The 25,432-nt window shown below is 39.9% G+C and overlaps 1 protein-coding gene across 4 annotated transcripts in view; it reads right to left on the bottom strand.

Moving 5' to 3' along the window:
* Positions 1-2,141: 2,141 nt before the first annotated feature.
* Positions 2,142-25,432, bottom strand: part of POU6F2 (POU class 6 homeobox 2) — a 303,405-nt gene continuing 280,114 nt past the window's right edge. For 2 of the 4 annotated variants that reach the window (XM_061374874.1, XM_061374876.1), the window contains exons 8-10: positions 18,760-18,928; positions 10,509-10,677; positions 5,883-7,252 (exon numbers count right to left, since the gene is read on the bottom strand). In XM_061374874.1, the coding sequence (XP_061230858.1) occupies positions 6,748-7,252; positions 10,509-10,677; positions 18,760-18,928 (843 nt within the window). In that variant the 3' untranslated portion in view covers positions 5,883-6,747. Of the gene's footprint in view, positions 5,371-5,882; positions 7,253-10,508; positions 10,678-18,759; positions 18,929-25,432 lie in introns of those variants that run through there. The other 2 variants (XR_009728688.1, XM_061374875.1) reach the window with 2 other exon arrangements.

Genomic DNA, 25,432 nt, shown 5'->3' with positions numbered 1-25,432 from the left:
CTCTGAACAGTCATAAAGCAACTGCACATGGGAATAGGCCATGTAAAAACATGTCTCATTACAATCTCCATGTAGTTCTCTTAGTGCCAGCTTTCCACCCACCACACCTTTCTTAAGGGAAGAGCAAGGCACAGACAGAGTTTACCATTTATCAAGACTATTGCAAAAACATGTTCTTTTTGGGGGACAAGTACAAAAGAGATGCCATGGAAAGAACTGTGCTCTTAAAGCTCTTAGTCCTTAATGTTTCATTTAGGGAGCTCTGAAGTACTGTCACAGCCAAGCTCTAGAAATCTGGTTTCTAAGCACAGCAAGGGGTGCCAAGCTGAACAGTCAGCTCAGGGGCTTGAAGGTAGGATCTATTTTAAGCTTTCAGTGATCAGTGAGAACATAATTTAATTTGCAGAGTCACCATTTCTTGTGAAGGTATAAATCCAGGGTGTTTAAGTAATGGCTAGGTAGGGTCATGTGCCTATGAGGCAGCTAAGATTCCACAAGGATGATCCACAGAGGAAGTTTTGCATTTTGAAGTGAGGTAGGGGGAAAAAGGCTCTAACCAATGATTGTTATCACTACTGATTGGGAAGATATGTGTTCACATTTTAGTAGCTGATGCAATAGCACCAAGGGTCATTCTCCATATCCTTGTATCATACAAGTAGATGCATTATGTGGGCTTGAAGTATAGCTGTTAGACCATGCTGTGGAGACATGATGCCTAGAGGAGCTGGTATAATTTTGATACCCTCACAGGTCTGTAGTACGCTGAGCTGTCTTTATGCATACCGTAAAGGTATTTGTGGAGCAGGTGTTTACCAGTGGGTAGATATAAAGACTACTCAGTCCCAAGGCATTGGGAATAATGGTGTTGGCACTCCCTGGTGTAGCTGGTGTGTAGAAACCTGTAGTCTGTACTTTGAAATGAAGCAGGCAGATGATGGTTTAGCCCATGGTACAAAGAAATGGCTGTGTGTAGGTAGTACCAAGACAACTTCAAATCTTCACAGTTCCCCAGTGTCTTCCTTCTTTTTGTTCTCAGCTTCTTTCTACCTTTGAATCCAACTGCTTTTGTTTTACTTTGGATCCAACTTCTTTTGTTTTAGAGCACAGGGACAGTTGGGCATTTAAAATCTTATCTACTTTTTCCACATGCACTAGCTGGTCTAACACAGGACTATACCTCTGTCATCTCTGCCCTGCTTGTGATGCCTGGATCATCATGTCTGCAAGAAAATTGACTTTTTCCTCTATCCTAATTACGTATCCCACAAAATGCAGCAAAAACGAATGGACAAAGGAAATTCCAATCTGGAAAAAAATGAGGATAAATATCCCAGGTATGGCCTGTATTTTCTACACAAATAATTATTTTGGTTTTGGTTTTACTTAACGCATGGTGTTGGAAATGTGAAATCATATTCAGCAAAATCAAAGAAAAAAAGTTTTGCACAAGTTTAGTTCCTGAGCCTCAAACACAAATTCCTAATATTTTCAAAGCTCTTTGGTTTTGTTTTCTTTTTCCTGGGCTGATTTTTTTTTCCAAAACAACTTTATGATTCAGCTCATTTAGTTCCTAAAACATGTTGATTTTCACAATCACATATTTAGACAGAACCCAATATGACCCAACGCCAAGTGGCCTGAGAAACAGGCATTTCTGCTATCTAATATAATCACAGGAAGAAATGAGGAAGGAACCTCATGAGCTCTGCAAAAATGCAAGAGAACTCACTTGACAGACTGACCCAGCCTTGCTACCTTGCTCCCCTTCCATCACTTACCGGGGCTTCGTTATGGGAGGTACCAGGAGGTTCACCATTTCCAGCCATCAGTCCATCTGTGTTCTCCTTCACTTGGCCTGGGGGATAATACACACTCACCTGAGTGGTCCCACCATATTCCTGAGGCAGATCCTCTGCATACCTGTAGAGAAAATAAGACATCACAGTGTACATGCCCACTCTGGGTACAAAACCAGTGTTCAGTTTGGCAGATACAGCACTGCTCCACAGTGCAAACAGATTTTCTTTCTTCCTTTCTTTCAAGCATTTAACTGTTTTTGTATTGAACTCGTGTGAAATTACATGAGCTCTGATCATGTGAATAATGCATGAGATTTAAGACAAACACATGAAAGGAGCTTATTTTTCATGTCAAACAATTCTTTATTTTTTATGGTACAAATTAAAAGTGACAGATCTGAAGCTGTTAAGAAATACACAAAGTGCAGCTTTACTGACCATACAGATATTGCTCTAGATTAAGTACAGTTTTTGTCAGTTTTTTTATTTTTTATGTTTTTTTCATGTTAAGCAACCTGTGCAGATAAATCAGCTTTGGTTTCAAAGTCAGAGTAGTAAGGAGCTTTTAAATATCCTGTTTGGTTTCTTGGTCACAAGTCCACCACATCAACTCCTTTTTGTAGTTATTCGTATTTGTTAACAACACAATACAGTCCGTTTTGTACTGCCATCTTTCCTGCTGCATGCTCCATGCATGGAAAAACATGATCTCTTTGCAGTGCTTCATAAGTGACCCTGGTGACCATTCTGTAGATTATAGCACATAGGACAAAAATAATAATAATAATAGTAATAATAATAATTAATAATAATAATATCACTTTTTAACAATAAATAAACAGATGTGCCCCACATAATCTCAAGTTGGAAACAAGCAAACCACATGACAAAAAGCTCATTACAAAATGTTTTCCAAACAGATTTTACAGTCAAACATTGACATGGAAATCAATTTCCTCTCTTAGCTTCTTATTTGAATGTTGGTCAATAACTGGGTACAAGTAGAGTGCTGAGGTAAAACACTGATGAACAGTTTCATTTTTGTAGTTCTTTTCTTTTTTCTTTTTTTTTCCTTTTTTTTTTTTTATAATAGTAACAGTTTAGTATTGCGAGATTGTCAGCAACATTTAGCCATATCTATACAATGTGCATATACCTACATACATTGAGCTTTGGTCCAGCATTGAGAAGACGAGCAAAGGCATTTTACATATTTCTTTTTGGTTATAGCTTGAGTTCTTTGATACGCCTCTACTTGTTCCTTCCTAGCTCCTTTTTGCTTTCTTGTTCTCTCTTTTTTTTCTTTCTTTCTCTCTCTCTCTCTTCTTTTTTTTTCTTTTTTTTTTTTTTTTCATTATTTTTGGTAATAACATAAAGAAATTGGAATCATTTGAATGCATCTGATTTCTTCAACTGTCCAAAATAGCTTTTTTAGTGAAAAACATAAAAAGACAAAATCAGAACAGTAAGTGAACCCTTGGTTCATTCTTCAAATAATAATTTCATATATATATATATTTAAAAATTCAATGATCAATAAATTGGAAAACCATCAAACCTTCACATATGACTGAAGAGACATTTGTTTCATTTGCTGGTAGCAATCTATCTTTTAGTCACATGCAAAATTAAAAGGTATTCAAATGTAATCGCTACATGAGAATTGTTTACAAATGGGAACCAGAAATGTTGCAAGTAGCAAAATAAAACACAATATTTATGTTCCCCCCTCCCCAACCCCCTAGATGTCCAACTCACACGTAATTTATCTTCCTAAGAATCTGTTCAGGCACCATTTATGCCTCATAGCAAAAATCTGTTTATAAAAAAATTAATATAAGAAGCATTACAACACCTTAGAAATAATTTACAAAACATAATACAAAATTAGAAAACTGTAAAAAAAAATCACTGCACATGAATGGTTTTAAGACTGTGGGATGAACACTGGGTTTTTCTTCCAAGCCGGCGGTTTATATTTACCTTACATTTTCCCTGCCCTACTTATAGCCTTCCCATATGTACTTTGGAACAGAAAGGAGCTTATGTAATTGCTGCCAGTGTAGTTTTAAACATTTAGTATCTTTTCTATGCTGTTTAGTTAACTTTTGTTCTTGGGGGATTTCTCCTCACAAAATTTAGAGCAGTCCCTGGGAGAATTTGAAATTCAGTTTTTAGGCAAAGACTGGTTGATGTTTTTGTTCCCAGGCTGTTGGAGATGGGGGTGTACAAGAGGAGGTGATGTACAGTCTCAAGGGTAGCTGAACAGGTAATGGTGTATACGGCATTAATGACTGGACAGTTACCAGCGTGCTGGAGACATGGGTAGGACTTCAGGAGCATCCGCTTCCAGATATGATCCGTTCTTCGTTGATTCCCTGTTGGCTTCTGGGTGCTTTCCTGAACGTTATGTAAAGTGAGCTGTGGCCACAAGTTTAGGGCTGTCTGGTATAGATAACATAGACAGATCTGCAGATATAGGTATCTATGGATACAGAGGGAAAAAAGAAAACCCAAAGAGGCAGATGTTGTGGTACAACTCTTTACTTCATGTGCTCAGCTTGGGTAAAGCATCTTTTTTGTCTCTCACAATTTGTCTGTGGTTACTGAGATTTTTTATTCCCTGGCAGATATTTATATATCAACAGTCGGAAGAGTCAATAAAAATTCTCACTCTCCTCCACATAAAAGCAATACTGAAAATATCCTTAAACATACCCTACTGAAGCTTAAAGCCTAAAATGCATTCGCTGGACATGAGCCCAGCCCAGAGTACTGGACCCTCAGTGCTCTCCAACTCTGACCTTTGAGAGTGCTCACATTTAGAGGCAGTTTCTGGCACAGATGATGGTCTCTGAAACCTTAAAGCTCCACCAACCACGCCATTCTACAAGGCAAACCCCATTAATAAAGTAGCAAGGCCGGATTCAAAGCCTAGTGAAATCAATGGAAGTCCCTTTCTTTCACTTAAGGTTTGTATACAGCCTTGATTTCTCGAGAACTGTATAAGAGAGATGTTATTTGAAGACTCCAGCACTTTGGGAACATCCTTCAACACCCTGCGCAGACCAGCAAAAATCCAGTACAACCATCCTGTGGTTAGTGAATGCAATTAGGAATTGTACCAGCAGAATTTTACTCTGCCACCTCTATAGTGAGGTGAACCAAATCCCCAAAGTACTCTTTTGGAAAGTCCTGATTGAGATGCAGCTTCTACCCTAATAGCGGGCTGAACCCCAAAGGCTGAAGCAGAACTCAGCAGAAGAGGAAAACTGCAGGTGACATTCACAGGTCAGCCCATACCCCATCAAGAACCTGCAACACCTCTCTGTCCCTCTGAGCCTTGATATACTCATAGGTCCAATAATCACAGTAGTTTAGAAGATGTTTGTCCAGTCAAAAGAGAAGCCACAGAGATACACTGTCTTTAAAGGAAAATCAATTCACTTGTTACATATTGCAGGTGGCCCACCTTACAATTCCCAAAGGAGATTCAGTGGGTTTCTCTATATCCTGATAGCTTAGTCTAGCCAGTGGTCACAGCAAAGACCTGGAGAAACACATCCTCCTACTGAAGAGGACAACAGGGCAAGCATCAATATCAGATGACATTAAAAATAAAAGCAGAAGGAACAAAGCACTACCACTGAAACTGTCCATAGTGATGTAAAACCCAAAACATCCTCATCACTCCTCGGCCTGTTCACTTGTTTTCAGCAGAATCTCAAGAAATTTCTTTGGCTAGCAGACTTTGGAGAGAAATTGCTTCAAACAGAACCGTAATAGAGATGCAGTACTGTACCAAGTGTGCAGTTTATAGTTATACTACAAAATGAGTTTTGGTAACCTCTCCAGGTTCACGGCCAAAGGACAGAGAAATCCCAAGCTACCCATTCAACAAGAAGCACAATGTTCAGCATGGGCTGACAGTTCATCAGACATAATCCTAATCCTTCTTTGTCCTCTATTGCATTTCAGCATATCAATATAAAAGTGTTCAGATTTCACTTTTCCTTTTAAAAATCTTCAAATAGTACTGGGTTATATGGGCTTGGGAAGGGGAGGCGGGGGGGGGGGGGGGAAGTGAGCTGGGAGGAGGAGGCAGCAAAAGAAACCAGAGAAAAGGAAAAGAAATGGAAACCAGGACATACACCCTTAGAAGAGAAATACCAAACCCTGCAAATCACAATAAAAAACAATTAATTTTGGCACCCAAACACTCGGAGAGTGCAAAACCTAAAGAAAAGGAGGTGACCACTATGGAATGGCTTTAACCCCTGTTTGTACACACCTGCAGGGGGTGCGAACAAGGAAGGATGAGAGAAATTAATCCTGTTGTTTTCCTGTTTGCAAAATACAAATGTAAAAATTCATAACACAATTGTACACTCATAAAAGAGTAGATTAACAATCTAGTTTGCAATGCCATATTTCTGACTTTGGTTAATAGTTTTCATAGTGAATCAGCACTTGATACCTGAAAGGCTACAATCACTCCTCCAGGTGGCAGGCTTGTATTCTCTTTTAAACAGATAAAAGTTTTTTTTGTCTTTTTTTTTCTTTCATTTTTGTCCTTTTTTTTTTTTTGTTGTTTTGTTTTTCCTTAAAATGTGTTCATATTTTCATAATATACAGAAAAAAAGTAAGCAGTTATTTGGTTTGCTTTTAAGTCCATTTAAAAAAACTGGCTTTTTTTTTTAGGAGGGGAGGAACTAATTCTACAACACGCACACACACACACACACACTGAGTGTTGTGTAGTTTTTCATTTAGTTTTTTAAATAGGAAACCCCATGGACATTTATAAACTGTTCTGTCCTTCTTGTAGTTTTCTCAGTCTTTTACTTACAAGGGTGATGAACAGGTATTTTCACAGAGTTCAAATGGTTACGTTTCTGTTGGTGCAGGGGTTTTGTTTTGTGTGTGGTTTGGTTTAGTTTTGTTTTTAGGAGTTTTCTTCCAGAGAGTCTGTTAAAGGCTCCATAGGAACTGCTGTCGCAGGCTCGTGTTGTTTCAAACGTTTAATTGTGTTCTTCAGTGCTTGCCTCTTATTGCAGAACCAAACTCTAACTACTTCCCGGTCATAGTTCAGTTTCTCTGCAATCTCTGTCATTTCTTGCCCAGAGGGGTGCGTGTTCTTCTCAAAGTGGGCATTCAAGATTTCAAGGGCTTGTGGCGTGAATGAGGTGCGCCTCTTGCGCTTTTTGGATGGTTCGCTTCCAATAAACTCGGTAAGGTTCTGCATACCTGCTCGATGGCGGGCCTCAGCCTCAGCCATCCACCGCTCAAGCACCGGCTTTATCTTCTGGGCACTTTTAGGGGTGATGTCCAGCTTTTCAAACCTGGCAGGATACAAAAGGCCAGGGTTCAGTTTGGCTGTCAGACTGCTAGCTATAGTGTTCTCTTGGGCTTCCTGTGGTAGGAAAAAGTGGCTTCTCAGGATGGTGTGTCTGAGGGAAAATTGAGAAAGAAGAGTCTTACACTGATGCTCTGCCAGGGTGGGACTTCCTGCCTGCCTGACTAATTGACTGGCAGAGGTAATTTACAATGGATTACGAAAACTAGCAGATAGGTATATCTATAAATATATATATAGCTACATATTTCAGCTAACACAAAACGAGCACTACAACAAAATTTTAAGTATACTGAATAATACAGGTTATGAGTCGCATTTTCATATTTCATATTTCTGTGATCTCTAAAACCCTTAATGCTAAGTCTAATTACAGGAAATGACATCAAAGGCAATTGCTTTCTCATCTTGGCTTTCTGATTAATCCTTTTGTTTGCCCTCCCATCCCACGTTGTCAAGAAGCCACAGCTTTAATAATAGAAACCAATGGCAGTTACTAGCTTCTCAATATCAGGTTTCTTTTCCTTTCATTTTTCAGCAATTTTCACTGTTTGCAAGTTAACACTATATCCCTTTTCTGGGTCGGGAGAAGATTCCCATAGCTACGGCAGTGTTCAGCTGAAACAGCTGGACACTTTGCAATTATCTTGACTGCCCCCACAATGTGCAAAGACAGACTCATGTTTTCCAGATGAAACCCAGCATAATAGTCTACTAATATGCTGTGGCACCAAGCTGGGTTTATTGTGGGATTTCTGCAAACTGTACCAGAATGATATCATTTCCTGTAAATGAGGTCTCCTATATATCATTTTGCCATCAAAAAGTCTTCTGCCAAACCAGATTTTACAAGTATTATAAAACATCTGGAAAAGCAGCCACACAAAGCTTTAATCCTTTCAAAAACAAGCAAAGAGTCGAGTTCACATTTCAAGTCTTTTAAGTACTTGTTTCTTTCATTTACCGAGTTCATCCTCTCTTGCTACACATTAAAATCGTCTTAAACCAAGTCCTCTGACACCGCCCATCCATATCTCCCCACTTTGCCTATGTCCACCCCTCATGTTGTGGTATTTAATGTTGTGCAAGGACAACAGTTACTGTGTGGTGCTGTTACACACTCCAGCCCACCCAGTGCTGAAGCACTGCCGCTGCTAATCATAACATGCTCTGGAGATGAGAACAACCAAATCAATGCCTTTGCGCAAAGCAACCCAGTGACTGGAGTTGGAAGTTTTTACTCTAGCAAAAAACAGAGCATTTCTTACAAACACAGAGTAAGATAAGGAATACTTTCAGAAAATAACACTCCAAAGAATTTGTATCTGGTGCCTGTGATCCTAGCGTAGTATTGACTGCAAGGTGTCCTTTGGTGTCCATGATATTTCAGGCTGAAGCGTATATTTTAGAACACATGGTCTCAAGCTAAGAAAATGCTGTTATTTGCCTATGCAGAACACATCAGCAAGGTGATATATTGCTGATATGACATGCACAGGCCACCAGGAGACTCTATTCCTGTCTCCAACTTGGCCGTTCCACTTGCTTACCTAACTGCCCCTTCCATTACCCTGGAGTTCGTATTGAAACTCCGTGGTAACCACTAGAAGAAAAGTTAAACCTACTGTTTCTGAAGAACAGCATGCTGCCACTGAAGCAGCTTGTCTTGGTACTTAACAAGTCATCAATTGTTACCACACCCCAAAGTGATATCCATTTGGGGCAGTCAAAGGAAATAAAACAACCCTATAACCTTGCAAGTATTTGAGACCAGCTCCTACACTCAGTCCTCATGTTCTGAGCAATATGCCCCTCTAAGGAGCCCTCTGTAAAAGGTCTCCACATTCTGGGCTTTTGTTAGTCATGTTTGCACTCCATCTTTTTGGGGGGTTTTCGTGATAATCCATTAGTGGGGAACCCTTTCTCTTTGTAAAATTCAAACCCTCCGCAGTGGTTTTCTCAGGTGTGAGGTAGCTGGAGGAAATGAAAGACAGTAAACTAGACAAAAGCAGAGGAAACTGCAATTTATCACTTTAAAGCATCGTCTGTTAAATAGCAACTTAAGGCTCCACAAATTGGCAACTGCTAAAAACTCCACCCATTTTAGGTATTCTTCACCAACTGACCACAGGGAAGGAAAAAAATTAATCCTTAGCAACAGGGAGCAACAGCATTCATATCATTGGCATTGCGTGTTAGTGTTGATACTGCAGTACCATGTTGTTTGGTATAACGATATACAAGTCCTGAAACAAATTTTCCAGCAGTAGTATCCTTGTATAGACTGAATAAAGGTTATTTTCTACAGGGAGGTATCTTATAAGAAAAAACAGTAGGGGAGACCATAGAAGTGAGAGGATCCTATGGAGCTTTTTGTATTTAACAACAATCAATGGGTTTTATGGAAAATCATTGAGCAAAATGTGAGCTGCAAGCTCGCTACCCCATACTGATGTTATTTATAACCTTAGTCTTAAACTGCAGGAAAAGTACACTTCCGTTCTATGGGGAATACATTAAAAGTATAAAGAGCAGATAAAAAGACAGAGCATTTCATGGATCACCAAGAACAAAATCCACTTAAATGAGCTTAGAGCTGGTTTCTTGGCTTTCACTGATGGAGAAGAACTATAAGGCATTGCCCAAGAGGAAAAAGCTGTTACCTAAGTGTGTTTGTTACCTCATGCATAAACATGGGATCACTGTAATACACATACATGCATATACGGCGTTTGCTTCTAACTATCTCTGTCAAGACTGTGTTATCATTTCTTATGATTAGGGCAGATTTCTCCTTCTGCTTTGCATATATGAGTTGTCTGGATTTCTAGTAAACATTTGGGCAATAAAAGATGAATAGCTGCTAGTTTGCAAGACAGCAGGAAGTATATTTTTTTCCCCTTCTGAGTTGCCTAGGTAAATCATCATTAACATCCTATATGTGAAGTGCTAACCACAGTAATACAGGTTTTAACTTAGCAGGGATGCAGCCATGAAATATTTGTTCAGTAACCCTATCTGTAGAAAATGGCACAGTATGAAGAGGGTCAGCTGGTGCTTATCCAGCATCAGCAGGGTCTCCAGCTCGTCTAGTGAATTAAATCTCAATGCCAGGAACATTGTTTCTCGCTTGTTTAAAGAAGAAGGAAAAAAGCCCACAACCAACTAAAGTTACTTTAGGGGTAAAACAACAAGAACATTTTATCTGCCAGTTACCAGCATCATTGGCTAGTATAAGTCCCAGATCAAATAATACATTCTAAAGACATGAGACTCAAACACAAGCATGCTCCTTGCAATAACTGAAGAATTATTAAGAACAAAGGAGAGTTTATGATGTAACTTGTTACCTGCAGATGGCAGACTGGCTATAGGCTGGGCCTTCCGTGGCGCTTAGGGCTTGGCCAACTTGAGTCTGTGTCAGGCCAAGGGACAGGCGCCGGATTTTAAAAGCTTTGGCAAACTCTCGGATTTCTTCCAGATTCACCCCATCCACCTCTCCCGTGGCTGTCTGAGGATCTGTTGGAATATTTGTTTAATCATGTCAGTCCTTCATGGCACGTAAGAGTGGGCTCTATGGGTTTACACCAGCTTCCATCGTCAGGATGTTAATCTCTTTTCTTCTTAATATGTATCCCTTTCTCTTCTTCCCCAAACAGAAACAGGCTTGCCTTCGTAGGTTATGAGGCATGTTCAGATCACTAAAATTATAACTAGTTCAGTGTTTCCAGGTACTTTATTGTTGAACTCCTGAAAATGGCCAACTCACCTCAATAAGGGGGTGCCCGGGCTCCTCACTGCCATTTGTGCCTTGCAAAACCTTCCCCAGCTTGACATGTGGTGTTCCCTGTTTCCCCTTCTTATCACATACAGAAGGAAGGCTGGTGTTAATATATGTATTTGCAGCTTGTCGGGAGGGCTAAATACATGCACAAACTGCTTGGGCTTTTAATCTGCAAGCAGGAATTTCTGCTTTATCTACAAATAATGCCAAATAATGAAATTCACAAACCTTCCTTCCCTTTTCCACAATACCCAACCCAAACTGCCAGCCAAGCGTACAAAATAACCCAGCAAATGAACAAGCCCAAACAAAAAGCTGCCCTTAAAAACTCCTTAATTTAAAAATAATCTTTTAAAATATGCCCTTCTGAGAAGCAGCCTTCCAAGCTTTTCATTCTGCCTCCCATCAGGTTGATAATCAAGGAGCAGCAACATCAGCCATTAGGTTTTGGATGGTAATGCTGCACAGTTTTTTACTTTTATATTAGCCCCTCCGAAGATAATGCTTATGATGCTGTGAGAATAAATCTTTCCTTCCTCTCCATAGCAGTTTACTGACACAGAAGCCTTTGTCCCTGAAAGGGCACATAATAAAGCATGTCTACCACAGGAAAGCTCCTTTGGTGCTGGATAACTCGGTCAATTTAGGACTTATCAAGGGAAATGACACAACAGCTGGAGAATGGAACTTTTTTCCCCCTCCAAGCTACTGATCCCTGGCTAAATGAAAGCATTTGCCAAGTCGGAGACAGCATGGGACTGGGATGGTGGAAGATTTCAAAGTGTTGTGCAATCCTGCGTGTAGTGAAGCCGTTCTCCCAGTGAGACATCTCTATTGTTCTTCACCTCATTCCTCAGACTTCTGAGGTGAAGAGTTTGCAGCACAATAACCCATCAATTTCTGTAAATGCAAGCAGTTGTCCAAGGACAGTCTAGACTACATTACTATTCTGAACCCTATATGAGAGTGGCTCCTGCTAGTACTGCTGTAGCTAAGGGCTTATCACCATTACAGTAACAAAGCTTTTATTCTCAGGGGTTTATAAACCTGATGTAAAATTCCCTTATAATGGAAATGTCCTATGAGAAATCTTTCAGTCCAGTAATAGAGAGAGGGAAGAGGTTTTTCTGCTATCTAAATTTAAGCCTGTATCTATTTGTAGCTTGAGTGTAAGAAGCACATATAGCAATAGTATTTTAAAAATACTCATGTATGCAACCAGGGGCCACATGAACTATGCATACAGGTAAACACACACATAGGCTCAGTCTAGTCTTGACAATGCTTCACACTCAGAATCATCCCCCCTACTGTCAGTGCTGTGCTTGAGCTCACCTGTGCACCATACACGCATACAGTCATTCAGTGTAAAGCCAGGATGCATATGGTTTGCTTTTAAGTAGTCAGTGCTGTGACAGGGGACACTCAGGTTTGTAAAGTAATTGCCTTTAGGGGTGGGAAATTTTCCTGCTTACTACATACACAGTCTACCTAGAATCCCAGTTCTGATTTTCAGAGACACAGAATAGAGCTGAGTATCTGCTGGGAAAGGGGCTTCATTCTTACATAGCATCTTTGGGAAGAGGAATGTACTTACAGAGGTGGACCGAAACACTAAAGCCTTTTATCCCTGAACTCTAGGGAAAAGAGCATTTGTATCAGATCAGAAACACTTCTACTTCAAGTGTGATTCAAAGCCCTTTGAAATCTATAGTAGTCCCTTGATTTCTGTCAGCTCCATAAAACTCAAATAGTACCATGAAGACCACCATCATCATGTAACAGCACTGGCCTGTTTTACTCTATCGCCTTATAAAATGGCATCAATACATAATCTTGGACTCTGTGGACTAATACATACACATACCTAAGGATTTATGAATAGATAATGGACTTTGTTTTAATATATTCTGAGCTCTCAGAACACTGGAGTGTATAGTGCACTTCACATTTTAGGAAGAGTAACTTATTGAAGACTGTAAGTAAAGTGGTGTTTTTTAAATTAACTGGATATCCTAGGGAAGGCAGCACAGTGCCAACAGGAAAATAAAGAATACCAATCTCATTGAGTGGTAGTGATCTACAATAAGAACATTTAAAGACTCCCAGTGTACATTATGGCTGTTGCGTCAATGAAACTACTGACTGGGTGCTGGAGAAAGTTGTCTGAGATCATTTTAGGGGATAAGTGTACATACCCCCTAACAAAAGGGAAGCACCTAAAATTCCCCCAGATGTCCTGGTGGATGGTGAATGTGGATGAGCAGAGTGGAAGAAAGAGAATCCACAGGCTCTCCTTCCGCACTGAAACTCCCTTTTTTCCTGCTGAAGGGAATAGTACTATTGCTTTTGAATTCTCCTGAAAAATCCCATGTGAGTTTGTTGGTGAGTGCAAATACGCTGTGATTTTAATAGTTAGGGGAAAGAGTTGCTACAAAGAAATCAGTGCACCCTGAAGGAGAAAGCAGATTTCTGTTGCACAGAGTTCTGCCATAGGAGGGATTACAGGGGATGATTTCCCCAGTCAGACAGGAGGAGAAATAGTTGGCAGAGGAAGTCCAATGGAAAGTAAATTGCATAAAAAAAAAGGCAGGACAAAACACTGTTACTGGAAAATGGACTGGAGCTCAGGGGAAAGGATGAAGAATAATTTGTTTGTGGAAGGCATTTTAATTTTATAGTAACAGATGATAGTAAAATGCATTTGGAAGGAAGAAAGGAACTTCATGGAGACACAAGTGTAAGAGCACAAGGGGAAAACAGTGATTTCCACAAAGAGAACATCCGGTAGAAATGTTAAAGAAACGAGCAGGGGGATGCATCTGAGAGGAGGAAAATGAAATGGAAAAAAGGAGGAATAATAATGTAGAACTGAATGAAGAGAAAACAAGACAAAAGAGAACAGAGGTAGAATGAGACAATATGAAGAAATCATACAAAAGGGACAGGAAGAGGAGAGATGAATCTTGCAGTCCATGCTTAGGCAGAGCTTCTTTTTAAATGTCCTTTCTTTGGAAACAACCATGAATTTTTGTCTTTAAAATAACTAGCACTTGTTGCTGGTGAGGGATGAAGGGGTGAGGATGAGATAAAAGGAAGAAGCCATAAGGAATACAGCAATCTGGAGGGGAGGTGGGGGGGGGGAGGAAGGTGAGGAAAGAAAAAAATTAAGGGGAATTAAAAAAAAGGAAAAAAATGCACCTTTTAAAAATAAGGAAACACGTTAAAGAAAAATGTAAAATCATAAACAAAACATGACTCAAATGGAAAGCAACACGAACACTGAAGTTATTTAAGCCCAATTTGATCCCTTTGTTAATGTACTTTAGTAATTTCCCTAATGTTAGGCGGCCTTTGTAAAGAGAGTTACTCTCTTTAGAGTAAGTGTGCAGCACCTTGCACCAAATAATTATTTACTGAAGTTATTATATTGTTCTAAGCAATTCCATTAACAGAATAAGGCAGCTGAATATGCCCAGTTTTACTTATTAAGTATTATACTTAGCAAAAAATTCTGGAATATGGCAAATCTCTACCAAGGTACTCTACTCCAGGGCTTCATCTGAAGTACCGGACTACAGCTTTGGAGCAAATGAGGAAAAGGAGACGACACTATTCCTGCCTCAGGAGCAGAAAAGAAATCAAAGAGATATTCGGGAAGCCACAAGTTGTTTCTTGCTGTCCTAATGCCTGTAGGTTTCATTCAGAACCACTGACCCATTGAAGGCTTCATCCCACTAAAAGACTTTGAATGGACTTTGGCAGATACTACATTTAAATTGCAGGCCTGTTAGACAAAGCTCTGCTGGCCCATGTGTGGGAGATGGGACATTAAGAAGGCTTTGTTCAGTTATGAGCCATAGGCTTGAAAAAGTGGTGCTCCTGCTCCTCAGGGATCTGCATCCATGAGCTGAGTGGATTCGGTAAAGGAGCAAAACAGGGATGACTTTCTGTGTATTTATTTCCCTGTGAGCAGGCGCAGTTGTATGAAAATGGGATTTTAGTCACTTGAAACCATTTTCAAATTCATGATGATCAACTAAGACCATTTGTCTAAAAATATGGTGCTACCAACTGCAATGAAAAGCTGTAGGGGATCCTGTCTGCCATGGTTCATTACACAGGTGGTTTGATCCTTTCCTGCTGAACTGACCATACTGTATTCCTTTCTATAGGCTCTTTGGAATGCTCTTAATATCTGTATCATAGCGGGTTAATTCCCAAGTGCAACACCTTCCTCAGTCTGACTGTATGGAGAGTATTTTCTTTACTCTGAGTTCCCTGCTTTGTTTAATTCAGCTTTCTTCTTTTTTGAGCAAGGGAGAAGTACCCAAACAATCTTCCCTGTGCCATCCATTATCTTAGATAGGGTACTATGGCTAAGAAGTTTCAGTTTCCTTACAACTTGAAGCACTGCCTTGATAGCTATCTCTTGTCAGTACTGGGCTTCTTGGCATCCCAAATTAAAATCTGTCTCCAACAGATCCAAGCAGGTGATCCTCTAAAACTCATATCTACTCAGTGGAGACTGGCTACAGCTCTGTGTGGAATTTTATTTAACATTTTGTCTGTACTGAGGATGCTTGAGTCTCAGGCTGAAATAGATGGCAAAGAACCCCCTTCCTATGGTTATGGCTCTGGCCTGCTTTGCACCAGGGCAGCAGTGAAGGCAGATACTGATTCGCCCCTCTTCTTGGTGATCATTTCCCACACTGATGGCTTACAGGGAGGGTGGGAGTGGTGTCTGCATGATGTTGATGCAGAGGGGCAAACATTAACCTTGTGTCTGAAAACAAAGAAATGTTGGAAGGGTGAAAACAACAGCTGAAGACCACTACAGAGCAGGGATTTGAGTCTGAAGTGGAGGGAGAGAGGGTCTGACTGTGCAGAAAGTAGTAATCACTGTGGTAGAGGACAGAAAACAGGGAAAAAGAGGGTGCATGAATAATAAAATAAGGTATAGGAGGACAGAAACTACCTAAAAAAAGGCTGGTAAAAAGGACACAAATATGGTCTGGGGACAGAGACTGACTGGGATGTGGAGGGGAACTGAAATGGGAAGAGGCGTTGAGAAATCATGGACTGCGGGGAAAAGACTGCAGAAGGAACAAAAAGAATAGAGGCAAAGGGAGTGCTGATTATGTGGAGAACACTGTGAAGGTGCAATGGGAGTAGAACAGAAGTGGTGGAGGGATCCAAGCCTGAGAGGAACAAGTAGAACATCTGTGTTAAGTAGTATATCTCCCCTCTTCCACTAATTGATATTCCTGTGCTGCATACTGCTCTTGCTCTCAGCCAAATCCATGACCACAGCATGTGTCTTATTCCTGTTAGAGCAGGACCAACAAGATGATAACTGAACCTATTAGTTTTTCTACCTATTCAGCTGACAGAAGATCTCATACTTCCAACTATGAATATAAGCATTATCACACCATATGACTGACTGACATTGCTATCCTGCTTTGTTACAACCTTGAAATTTACCCAAGCAAAAAATGGAGCTAAAAAAACCATCCTTAGAGCTGCACAAATAAACACTCAGAAGCTACAAAATATTGGAGTTACAGTAGCCCAACACAGTGTAGCACAGACTTTGAGCCCTTGATTACCAGATCTTTTTCCCCAGACTCCTGCCTCGTCCAGTGCACAGGATGAATTGTCTTTCATTACAGAGGAACTGATTGATGTATTGCCTTTTTACTTGTTCAGTGTGTGGCCCCAGACCTCTATTAAAGCTCTTCACCAAAGACACTTCTTGAGCTCCTCTGTTTTTCTAGATCTTAATTTATTTTCTTATGTTTCTACAAGATGAGGGTCTTCCCCTTCTCGTTCACACAGAAGTGGACAGATATTAAGGAAAAAGCATTTTTGGGTACCCAGTCTAGGTCAAGTAGCAAATTATTTTTTTAGACGGTGTGCTTAAATGGTTCTTTATACAGTTCCACAGTGAAAGTGCACTTAAAATTGTAAGTGTGAGTACCAGGTTCTTCTGTAAATTGAAGTCCAGAGTCTCAAGCTGGGTATTAAGAGAGTGCTTGTGAAAATCTGTTTTAAGTGACTTGCCTGCCATTGCACTGGAATCATGTGGCAGACAGAAAACTTCGGCTCCTGAGACCTCTACCACTTGAAGCAAGACCATCCTTCACCCTGCCACAGCTCCCTACCTCAAATGTTATGCAAACTGCGGAACAGGTTAGTGTATGCGATAGGGAACAAACCCTGGGACAACAGCCCACCTGCTGCATTACTAATTCTGATGCACCCCTAGAAAAAATCCGTTTTGAAAGAAGCACGAGAAAAACAGCTTGATTGTGTGATTTTAATCACAGTTTATATTGTTATTATAAAACACATGTTCTAAGAGGAACTGCATATGGTTGAACAAGTAACTTTTTCTAGCATCTTGTAAATTTTGGTAGAGTTGTTGAGTAAACTTAAAAGGGCTTCTTCCATGTTACTTTATTGTGTAGTGGATTTATTCACATGGGGAAACTGACTGGGATAACTAGTGTGGGGTGGGGTACCCCTCAATAGTTACTCTAGAGTATTATTTTAATAAGAATGTCCACAAGGGAGGCTATTCTGGACTAGCTTTTGAAAAGTAACTTATTCTGCACTTGCTGTTTTAGTCAATTTTGCCATATAGACAAGGGGTAACTTCGTGTATTTTTAACATGAAGCCTCTTATTTGTCTTCTTCCTACATAGAATGCTTGTCTACATGAGAAAATTTACTAACAGAGCAATAGCAGTATATTTATATCACTATAATTACATCTGTGTCTATATATTTTATGTACTTACAGCTACCAATGCAGATATTTTTATTCCAGAAGAGAAGTATTCACACTGGGAGTTATACCAGCATACATTTACCACTACAGCTCTGCTAGTGATTTCCCCATGTAAACAATCTCTGAAATAATCTAACCAGGACTTCTTTGACATCTTCCCTTGCATGACAGTTTCTCTGAGCCCTTCATAAGCTTCTATCAGTCGTATATTTTACATTACCAATGTGGCATGAGCCATAGCTTTTGTTTCCTTGAAATATGTACATGGAGTATCTTTGAACAAGGTCACCTAATACACTGGGATTCTTGCAGTGTACAAAATCTGTTAATGCTTCTTATATATACTTTTAACCTGTTGGGTTTTGCTATGTAAAAACCAAAGTTAATGCTGGTAAAGTAATAGCAAAGACTCTGAACTACGGAATCTGGAAGAAAGGGTTGCTGTTACAATCCTAACAACGAAACTCAGTTATTTCACAGCAGAGCGTGGTGTCTATCCTCTCCCACATGTTACAGTTCGTTCTTGTTTAAATTGTGCAAGCCTTTCCTGGCAGGAATGGTCTCTTGCTCTAGATTTGTGTAGTTGTAAAATGCTTTGCTACACTAACTGCAAGCAGACAAATAGTAACAAACTAGCAGCCTAAGCACAAGAAGAAGGATCTGGCTGCCCACCAAATTCTCTGAGCACTATAATTCATTATATTGACCAGTTCAAAACCTTCTCATTTCCAAAGAACATTAACTACATTTCAGTTACAAGAATTGCCCTTGCAAGAAAATGAACAGTTGCTACCATTTTTATGACCATTTTTAGCATTGATGACAATTTCTCTAGGCATGTTTACCTTAAGCCCCATCCATGCCAGCACTTAGCAGTTCCCACTGGTTAAGAGTCACTCTACTTAGCAACATACAATCTACTATATGAAACAAAAAAAGAAGGAGGGAAAGCAGATCAGGAAACTCAGAGTGATGAGGACAAACAGGGGAGAATTAAGGAGAGCCAGGGAGCAATACTTACTGCTGACTAACTGGCCAACACTCAAAGCTGAAGAGGAGGAGGATGAGGAGGAAGAAGAGGAAGCCTGACGCACTGGGCTTTGAGACATAGATGCTTGACTGTGAGCCAAATGCAGGAGATTGGATTGTGAGGCTGCTTGTCCCACTTGCGTCTGGGAGGGCTGATGGAGCTATATGTTAAAATGTAAAAATAGGTATTTAGAAAATGAAGCAGTAATAGGAAACTTTCAATGCACCATCTCACTCATCTACTTCTGGGGAGCAAATCTCACAGGAGCATTAAATACCATGGACTTAATTTAGGTGACAGTGTTACAGCAGGAGAAATCTGAGCTCTTTTGTATTCTGGCTCTCCATTTTTACTCTGTTTAACCAGATACTTAATCTAATTAGAAGGTAAGTATTTGTTTGAAATGGGTAATAAGAGACTATGACATTCACAGCAGCATTCTGATTTAATAAACATATGTCCTTACCTGTTTTCTGACTTGTGAAGTCAGACTTATTCCCTACATGGATTCTCATATAAATCAGCATTGGTTCAGAGAGGTCCTTTTATACTGCTGGACCAGGACAAGGAAAAGCAGATAAACTGGGGGAAAATCCCTTTCCTTTGAAAAGGAATAGTTTGGTTTATGACATTAGATCCAACAGATAAACAAAAAAAAAATCTTATTTCTCAATTGATAAATTGTCCTTGCCTAAAACACACAGTGAGCCCCATTCACATCAGGACTGTGTCGAGTAAGAGACACCTAAACAGTCCAACAGGTAGGACAGATGCAAATGATACACCTTGATACATGCATCTGCCTTTACAATTTTTTCCTTACAAATTTTACAACAGTGTAGTCTTTGGTTGTTCATTAGGGAAAAGGAAAGAACCATTAACCAGATTTCATAGGTGACTGAAAACATGCTCCGGTACTGATTGTTACATAAAACTCCCAGCAAATTCAAAGGGAAAGCTCTCTGCAGAATGAAGGTACGCAACTGGATATTACAGTTTTGAATTGGATTCTAGTAGTCCCGTCCATCCCTTTCAGAGCTTAATGATACAGTAATACAGGCTTGATACACTCAGGTGACTGCTACTTATTATACCTTTATTTTATGTTGATTCTTGATATTGATCAAAAAAGATTGCAAAAATGTACTAAAAGGCTTCACTTTTAAGTGATAGCTGTTATGTGCATTCTTAGAAAGGGGGAAAGATAAAAGGCCTATTTGCCCTTGCTGGAAGTCAGTAATTTAAATCTATTTCTTGAATTCTAAGGAGTACGAGTTTTTCTCTTTTGAGAGTTAACTGAATGAATGACTTCAGAGAAGGAACTGGATTCATTAGTAATATTCAAATTATATATCATATGCTCTCAGAACACATAGAAACGCCCGATACTAAGTACACAACAAATTGTACGCCACTGCAGCTAAGGGTATGTGACCACACTGCAGGTGACACTTTTCTGTGGAATACATATGAACCATTTTAATGACATCATTCCTGTTACGGATCTGTTTAAGAATGGAAGAAGTTACAACTCCTTTTTCTGCCTCCCACATGGAATCGTATAACACAAAACCAATCAAGAAACTTCGAGTTATTCTCAAAAACATTATTGAGCTGACCAGTGTTAACCTATTCTGACTTCCCTGGGCATCAAGAAACAAAACCACTTTATTATCTCAAGTAGTTTCTTGGGATCAAGCACATTTTCACAAAGAAAACCAGCATTTTGTCAAAGGAGCTGAGCTGACTGAAAGGCTTCCAGATTTCAGACTTGTGCAAGCACTGGGCATCTTTAAAAAGATTTCACTAAGGGCTGCATTTTATTTGTAGAGAGCTCCCAACCCAGGATGTCTACTTTGATAATATCATCTCCTAGGGAAGCAGCCCACTAGGAGGGCTGGCCTCTGAACACTGCAGAAATGGACTGCACATCCATTACACCCACATTACTCTGGACAGCAGCTTTCAGAAACAGGCATCTGGGCTCTGGGCCTGTTGTGCAAAGGAATCTGTGACAACACTGAGGATGTCAGCCTAGGCAAAGGAAGAAAAGTACTGTATTTAGATGAGTTAAGTGCTTTTGCGCTATCTGGAACAGTCTGAAAGATGCTAGTGCTTATCTCAGAGAATGGAGGAGCAAACTAGTAGCTATCTTTAAAAAGAAAGATCTGCAAAATTATAGTCCAGTCAAGTAAACTTCAACCCGTGGAAAAGTACTGAAGAAAATAATCACACAATTTGTAAGAAAACAAGGTAGCAACAGACAACATGGATTGTTAGGAACAAACTGTGTCAAACCAATCTGATCTCCCTCTAAGACAGGGTAATTGGCCGCGCAGACAGGGAAAAAGCAGTAGGTGGTTTGACTTTACAAGTCTCTCGACACTCCCTCGTGTGACATTCTTTATAACCTAGGGAAACATAGTTTAGATGAAATTGCTACAGAATGAATGCAAAAGTGGCTGGAAAACAAAACAGAGAGGGCAGATATCTATCCTTGGAAACAGAAGTGTGCATGTATGGTGCTTCACAGAACTCTGTCCTTGGTCTGCACTACTCAATATTTTCTTAATGACCTGGGTGATGGAGAAGAGAATATGCTTAATAAATTTACACATTTATCACATGCTGAGAGAGACTTCTTATAGGTTCGATACAGGATAAGGATTCAAAATGCTGCTGTCAGCTTGAACATGCCACCAGCAATCCTGGGGTTGCAAAAGTGAAGAAACCCAACTCCCATACCAAGCTGTGTGAGCAGGAGTGATATATGCAGTGCTTGTGAAGGATATTCTATTCTACTAAGCACTGGAAATACCTCTTGGGAGGGGTGGGGGGTGGGGCGGGGGGGCACCATGGCCAAAGCTAGATGCCACACTTCAGAAAAAGTCTGGATCAACTGAAAGAGTGGCTGAAGGCCTGGGAGTTAACTGAGGCTTACGAAGACACCTGGTCATGTTTAATATAAAGAAGGAAAGACTAATTGGGATATGATGCCTGCCTCAAATACAGGCAGAGCTGATGAAAAGAGGAATGAGTGACTTACATATCATAGTGGTGTGAATGGGGTACAATAACCTGGGAGATTCAAATTAGATGATGGGAAAAGCTGTCTAACATGCCAATGAAGCACTGGCACAAATTGCTAGGGGAACCTGTGGAGCTCCTAAGAGAGTGCTTAAGAGGAAGTTAGACACATACTGGAATAGCTACTGTGCCTGAGAACAACAGAGTGGACTGGATAATCTCCTGAACCTTGCCCTTTCAGCCTTAATTTTTCACGATTCTGTGCTATTTGCCATCAGTGTTTCTCAGAGAGAAATACATGACCATATAAGAGAAATATGGCAAATCCAACATTTTCCAGCCATGCTACACCTATAGTCCCTAAACAGTTCAACTGCTGAGCATGTGCACAGTAACTCTGAAGCTCCCAGGAAGAACCATAATGAGAGGGCATTCTGCATCTCCAGCTGTGCATGCAAAGTGTGTACACAGCCACTACCACTCCATAGTGCAAGCACAGTATGCTGGTTAAGTCTAGGAGATGTTTGATTCTCTGCACATGCATTGCACAATGCATTTGCAAATATATTTCTTAAATAGCTGGGATATCAGAAGCTTGGAAGTTTTCTTGTCAGAAGTCTTTGGACAAATAGGGATATGTCTAGTGATGTCTGGATGCACAGTGACCTTAGGTGCAATAGCCATATATAATGGATATTTACAGATTGTTGGTTTCTACCTCACTGCTTGTGAGGGAAAAGGGATCAAATGGGGTTGGAAAGGCTGAAGTCACCGTAATGGCTGACCAGGGACTGAGGGAGGATTTAATCTTTAACTCCCTGCATAATTTCCAGCACACCCCCTGTTTTACAGACATGACAGTTAAGCTGTAAATGTCCTGCTTAAAGAACAATGATAGTTATCTATGACATAAAATTGCATTAAAATACTCTCTCTTTTCATCCACTATAATTTCCACTCCAGAAATAGCCTTAAGGAGAGGCGATGATTAGATTATGAATTAGATTCTGGATGACAGAATCAATTGACACTTGCAATAGCTGACTTTCCCCAATTTTGGACACGTATATATGATATGAATTATGTTTATGACTATTGTGCATTTTCCGTCCAAAGACAGAAGGAGGCACAGAAATTACAGAAGCAGTTGCTGTAAGTGCCATTCTGTGTAGGTGGATATGGTAGACAAGCTGAGAATGATGACTATGCAACACTGATCAGTGTCTGGCAGGAATACATGTATGCACACTCCAGCTAGAGGAATAAGATGAATATGAGAAGCATAAAATGTAGTATAATATTTTATAGGAATGAGCTGAAAAATGCAAAAGGCCTGGTTCTTTTTTCTTTTACATCAGTTTTACATGCTGCTGTCAACAGTGAATGTAGTATCAATGGATAATTGCAGAGGCAATGCACGAATTAGGTCTGTAAGACTAAATTTTGTTCTTAAGCTGTGTATGTAGGATATTCCTACACCCGGGATGGTTAACTGGAGTCCTGTACTAAGGTGATCTTAGGAGATCAGGGATGTTCTTCACTGCATCCAGAAGGTTACATGATAGTGATAGAATAATAAGTTATTTTGCATAAGATAAGGCAAGAGAAAGAAACTAAGTTTTTGGATAATATTGCCCTGTATCATAACACAACTGCTACTGGTTTTACAGAAGGTCTTGACAAACAGCAAAGGCAAAATATGGCCATAATGGAAGGGAGAAGAAAGCAAAGGTTTTAAATTGTGGTAAGTGAGGCTAGGGTCAGGCATTAGGAAGACATTTCTAATGCTAAGGAGAGCAGCCTAGGTTGCCTAGGGATGTCAGGGAACCTCCATCACTGAAGGTTTTTAAGAACAGGTTAGACAAACATCTGTCAAGAAAGATACAGGGACAGTTGATCCTGCCTAGGGGGAGGGGATGGACTGCATGACCTCTTCAGGTCCTTTCTAGTCCTATTTTTCTACGATTCAGTGAAAAGAGAATCTGAGAGACGAGGAAACACAACAAATTAGGGAAGACAGAGGTGAAAAAGACAAGTATAACAAAAAGGACGGAAAAGATGAGTGCTACAAAGAGCAAGATATATGTTTTAAACAATCCCCTTTATATGACACAAATAAAGATTGTCAATTTTTTTTCTGATGTCAGCTAGCTCTTTTTGGGAAATATGGACATTAGTTCCAGTAAAGACTAAAGTCCACCGAAGGTGCTGAAAAATAAATACCTTGATATAAAAGACATTTCCAAACACTTTGAAATGCCATGATAATGCCTTGCAGAAGTAGTAGTTTTTCCTGTAAATGCAGTTCTCTGCTCCATCTATGTTTCCTAAAATGTGCCATACATTAGTTCTTGAGGAGTGCTGGTGTGCATGTGGAGCACTATGGCAGACAAAGCCTGTCTTCAAACCTACTGATACTGCATGACCAGGCATGAGCTTCCAAGACATTTTCTTAAATCACCTACCAAGTAGAATGTTACTAGGCATATCCATATACTTCATGCCAAATCATGCCAGAATGTTTCCCAAATACTGTACCCCATCACCCAAATTTAGCTTACTCAACTAAACACAAGTGAATCTGAATATGAAAGCTATTGGTACTTAATAAGTATATTCTCTCTCAGTATACTATAAGGTAGTGTATACAGTATAATGGACCTCTATACACACTGCTTAGACTGACAGAAGACATACATTTTGAAACTAGCATAAAAAAAGCTCTTTGGGTTCACACCAGCTGTGCACAGAAATGAAGTCTACAGCCAAGAAGTGCCGGTGTGCTGTGGACAGAACTCAGGGCAGGACTTTGACAGCACCTGCTGAAGCTCTTTCAAAGCCTTTCTGTGGGATCAGAACTATGTTCAAAGTATAGGCTGTAATCGAAGGTCTTGCTAAATGAGGTTGAGGACATGGCCAGGCTTCTGTAGAAGAAATAATTTTATATGCTAATCGGGCACATCAGTCATCTTTCTGTCCCCTATAAAGACTGATATAATGTCAGTAGTAGAGTAACAGACTTAAATATATAGGTAAGTGTGTAATTCAAGGGCAGCAATAATGTTTCTAGCAGTGAACAGTGCTATACTCTCTCTGCGCCTCAGATTCTTAGAATGACACAGGTAGTGTAGTGGTATCTTCCTATTCCCAACAGTTTTGTGCAGTTATATTGACTTTTTTGAGATATCCTATTCCTACAAGGGCAGATGCCACAAAGAAACTGGTCAGGAAGAGATGTAAGTTACAGCTCAAGTGTTCATGTTGTCGTACGGAAAATCTGATGTAGCTCCTTGTAAAGAGTCTGTTAATCTTGACTTACAAAAACTAGTAATTTTATCCATGGATGAAATGGAATTATACAATACTGATGTTAAAGAGAAAGAAGTGAGAAAAATTGTTAGCCTCATTGCTGCAAGTCATACAAAAGGCAAAAGAAAACCAAAGTTGGATTAAGACAACATGGTTTAGTGGCTGTATTCAAACACGGAGAAAGAAGGGTGCATTTTTCATAAAACAAGGCAGCATTAAAGCAGGAAGAACACTGCAGAGAGAAAATGAAAGAGAGCTGGTTAGATTTTAATGGAAGAGGATAACAAGCAATTGCATGGAGTTGTGGTAATGAGATGGAAGGGTATAT

The sequence above is a fragment of the Neopsephotus bourkii genome, unplaced genomic scaffold (assembly GCF_033783945.1).
Source record: "Neopsephotus bourkii isolate Nb327-2 ecotype Australia unplaced genomic scaffold, CSIRO-AGI_Nbou_v1 NB_1655, whole genome shotgun sequence".
Taxonomy (NCBI): domain Eukaryota; kingdom Metazoa; phylum Chordata; class Aves; order Psittaciformes; family Psittacidae; genus Neopsephotus; species Neopsephotus bourkii.
Note: the sequence above shows the minus strand (reverse complement) of the source record. Positions and strands in the feature narration are given on the sequence as shown.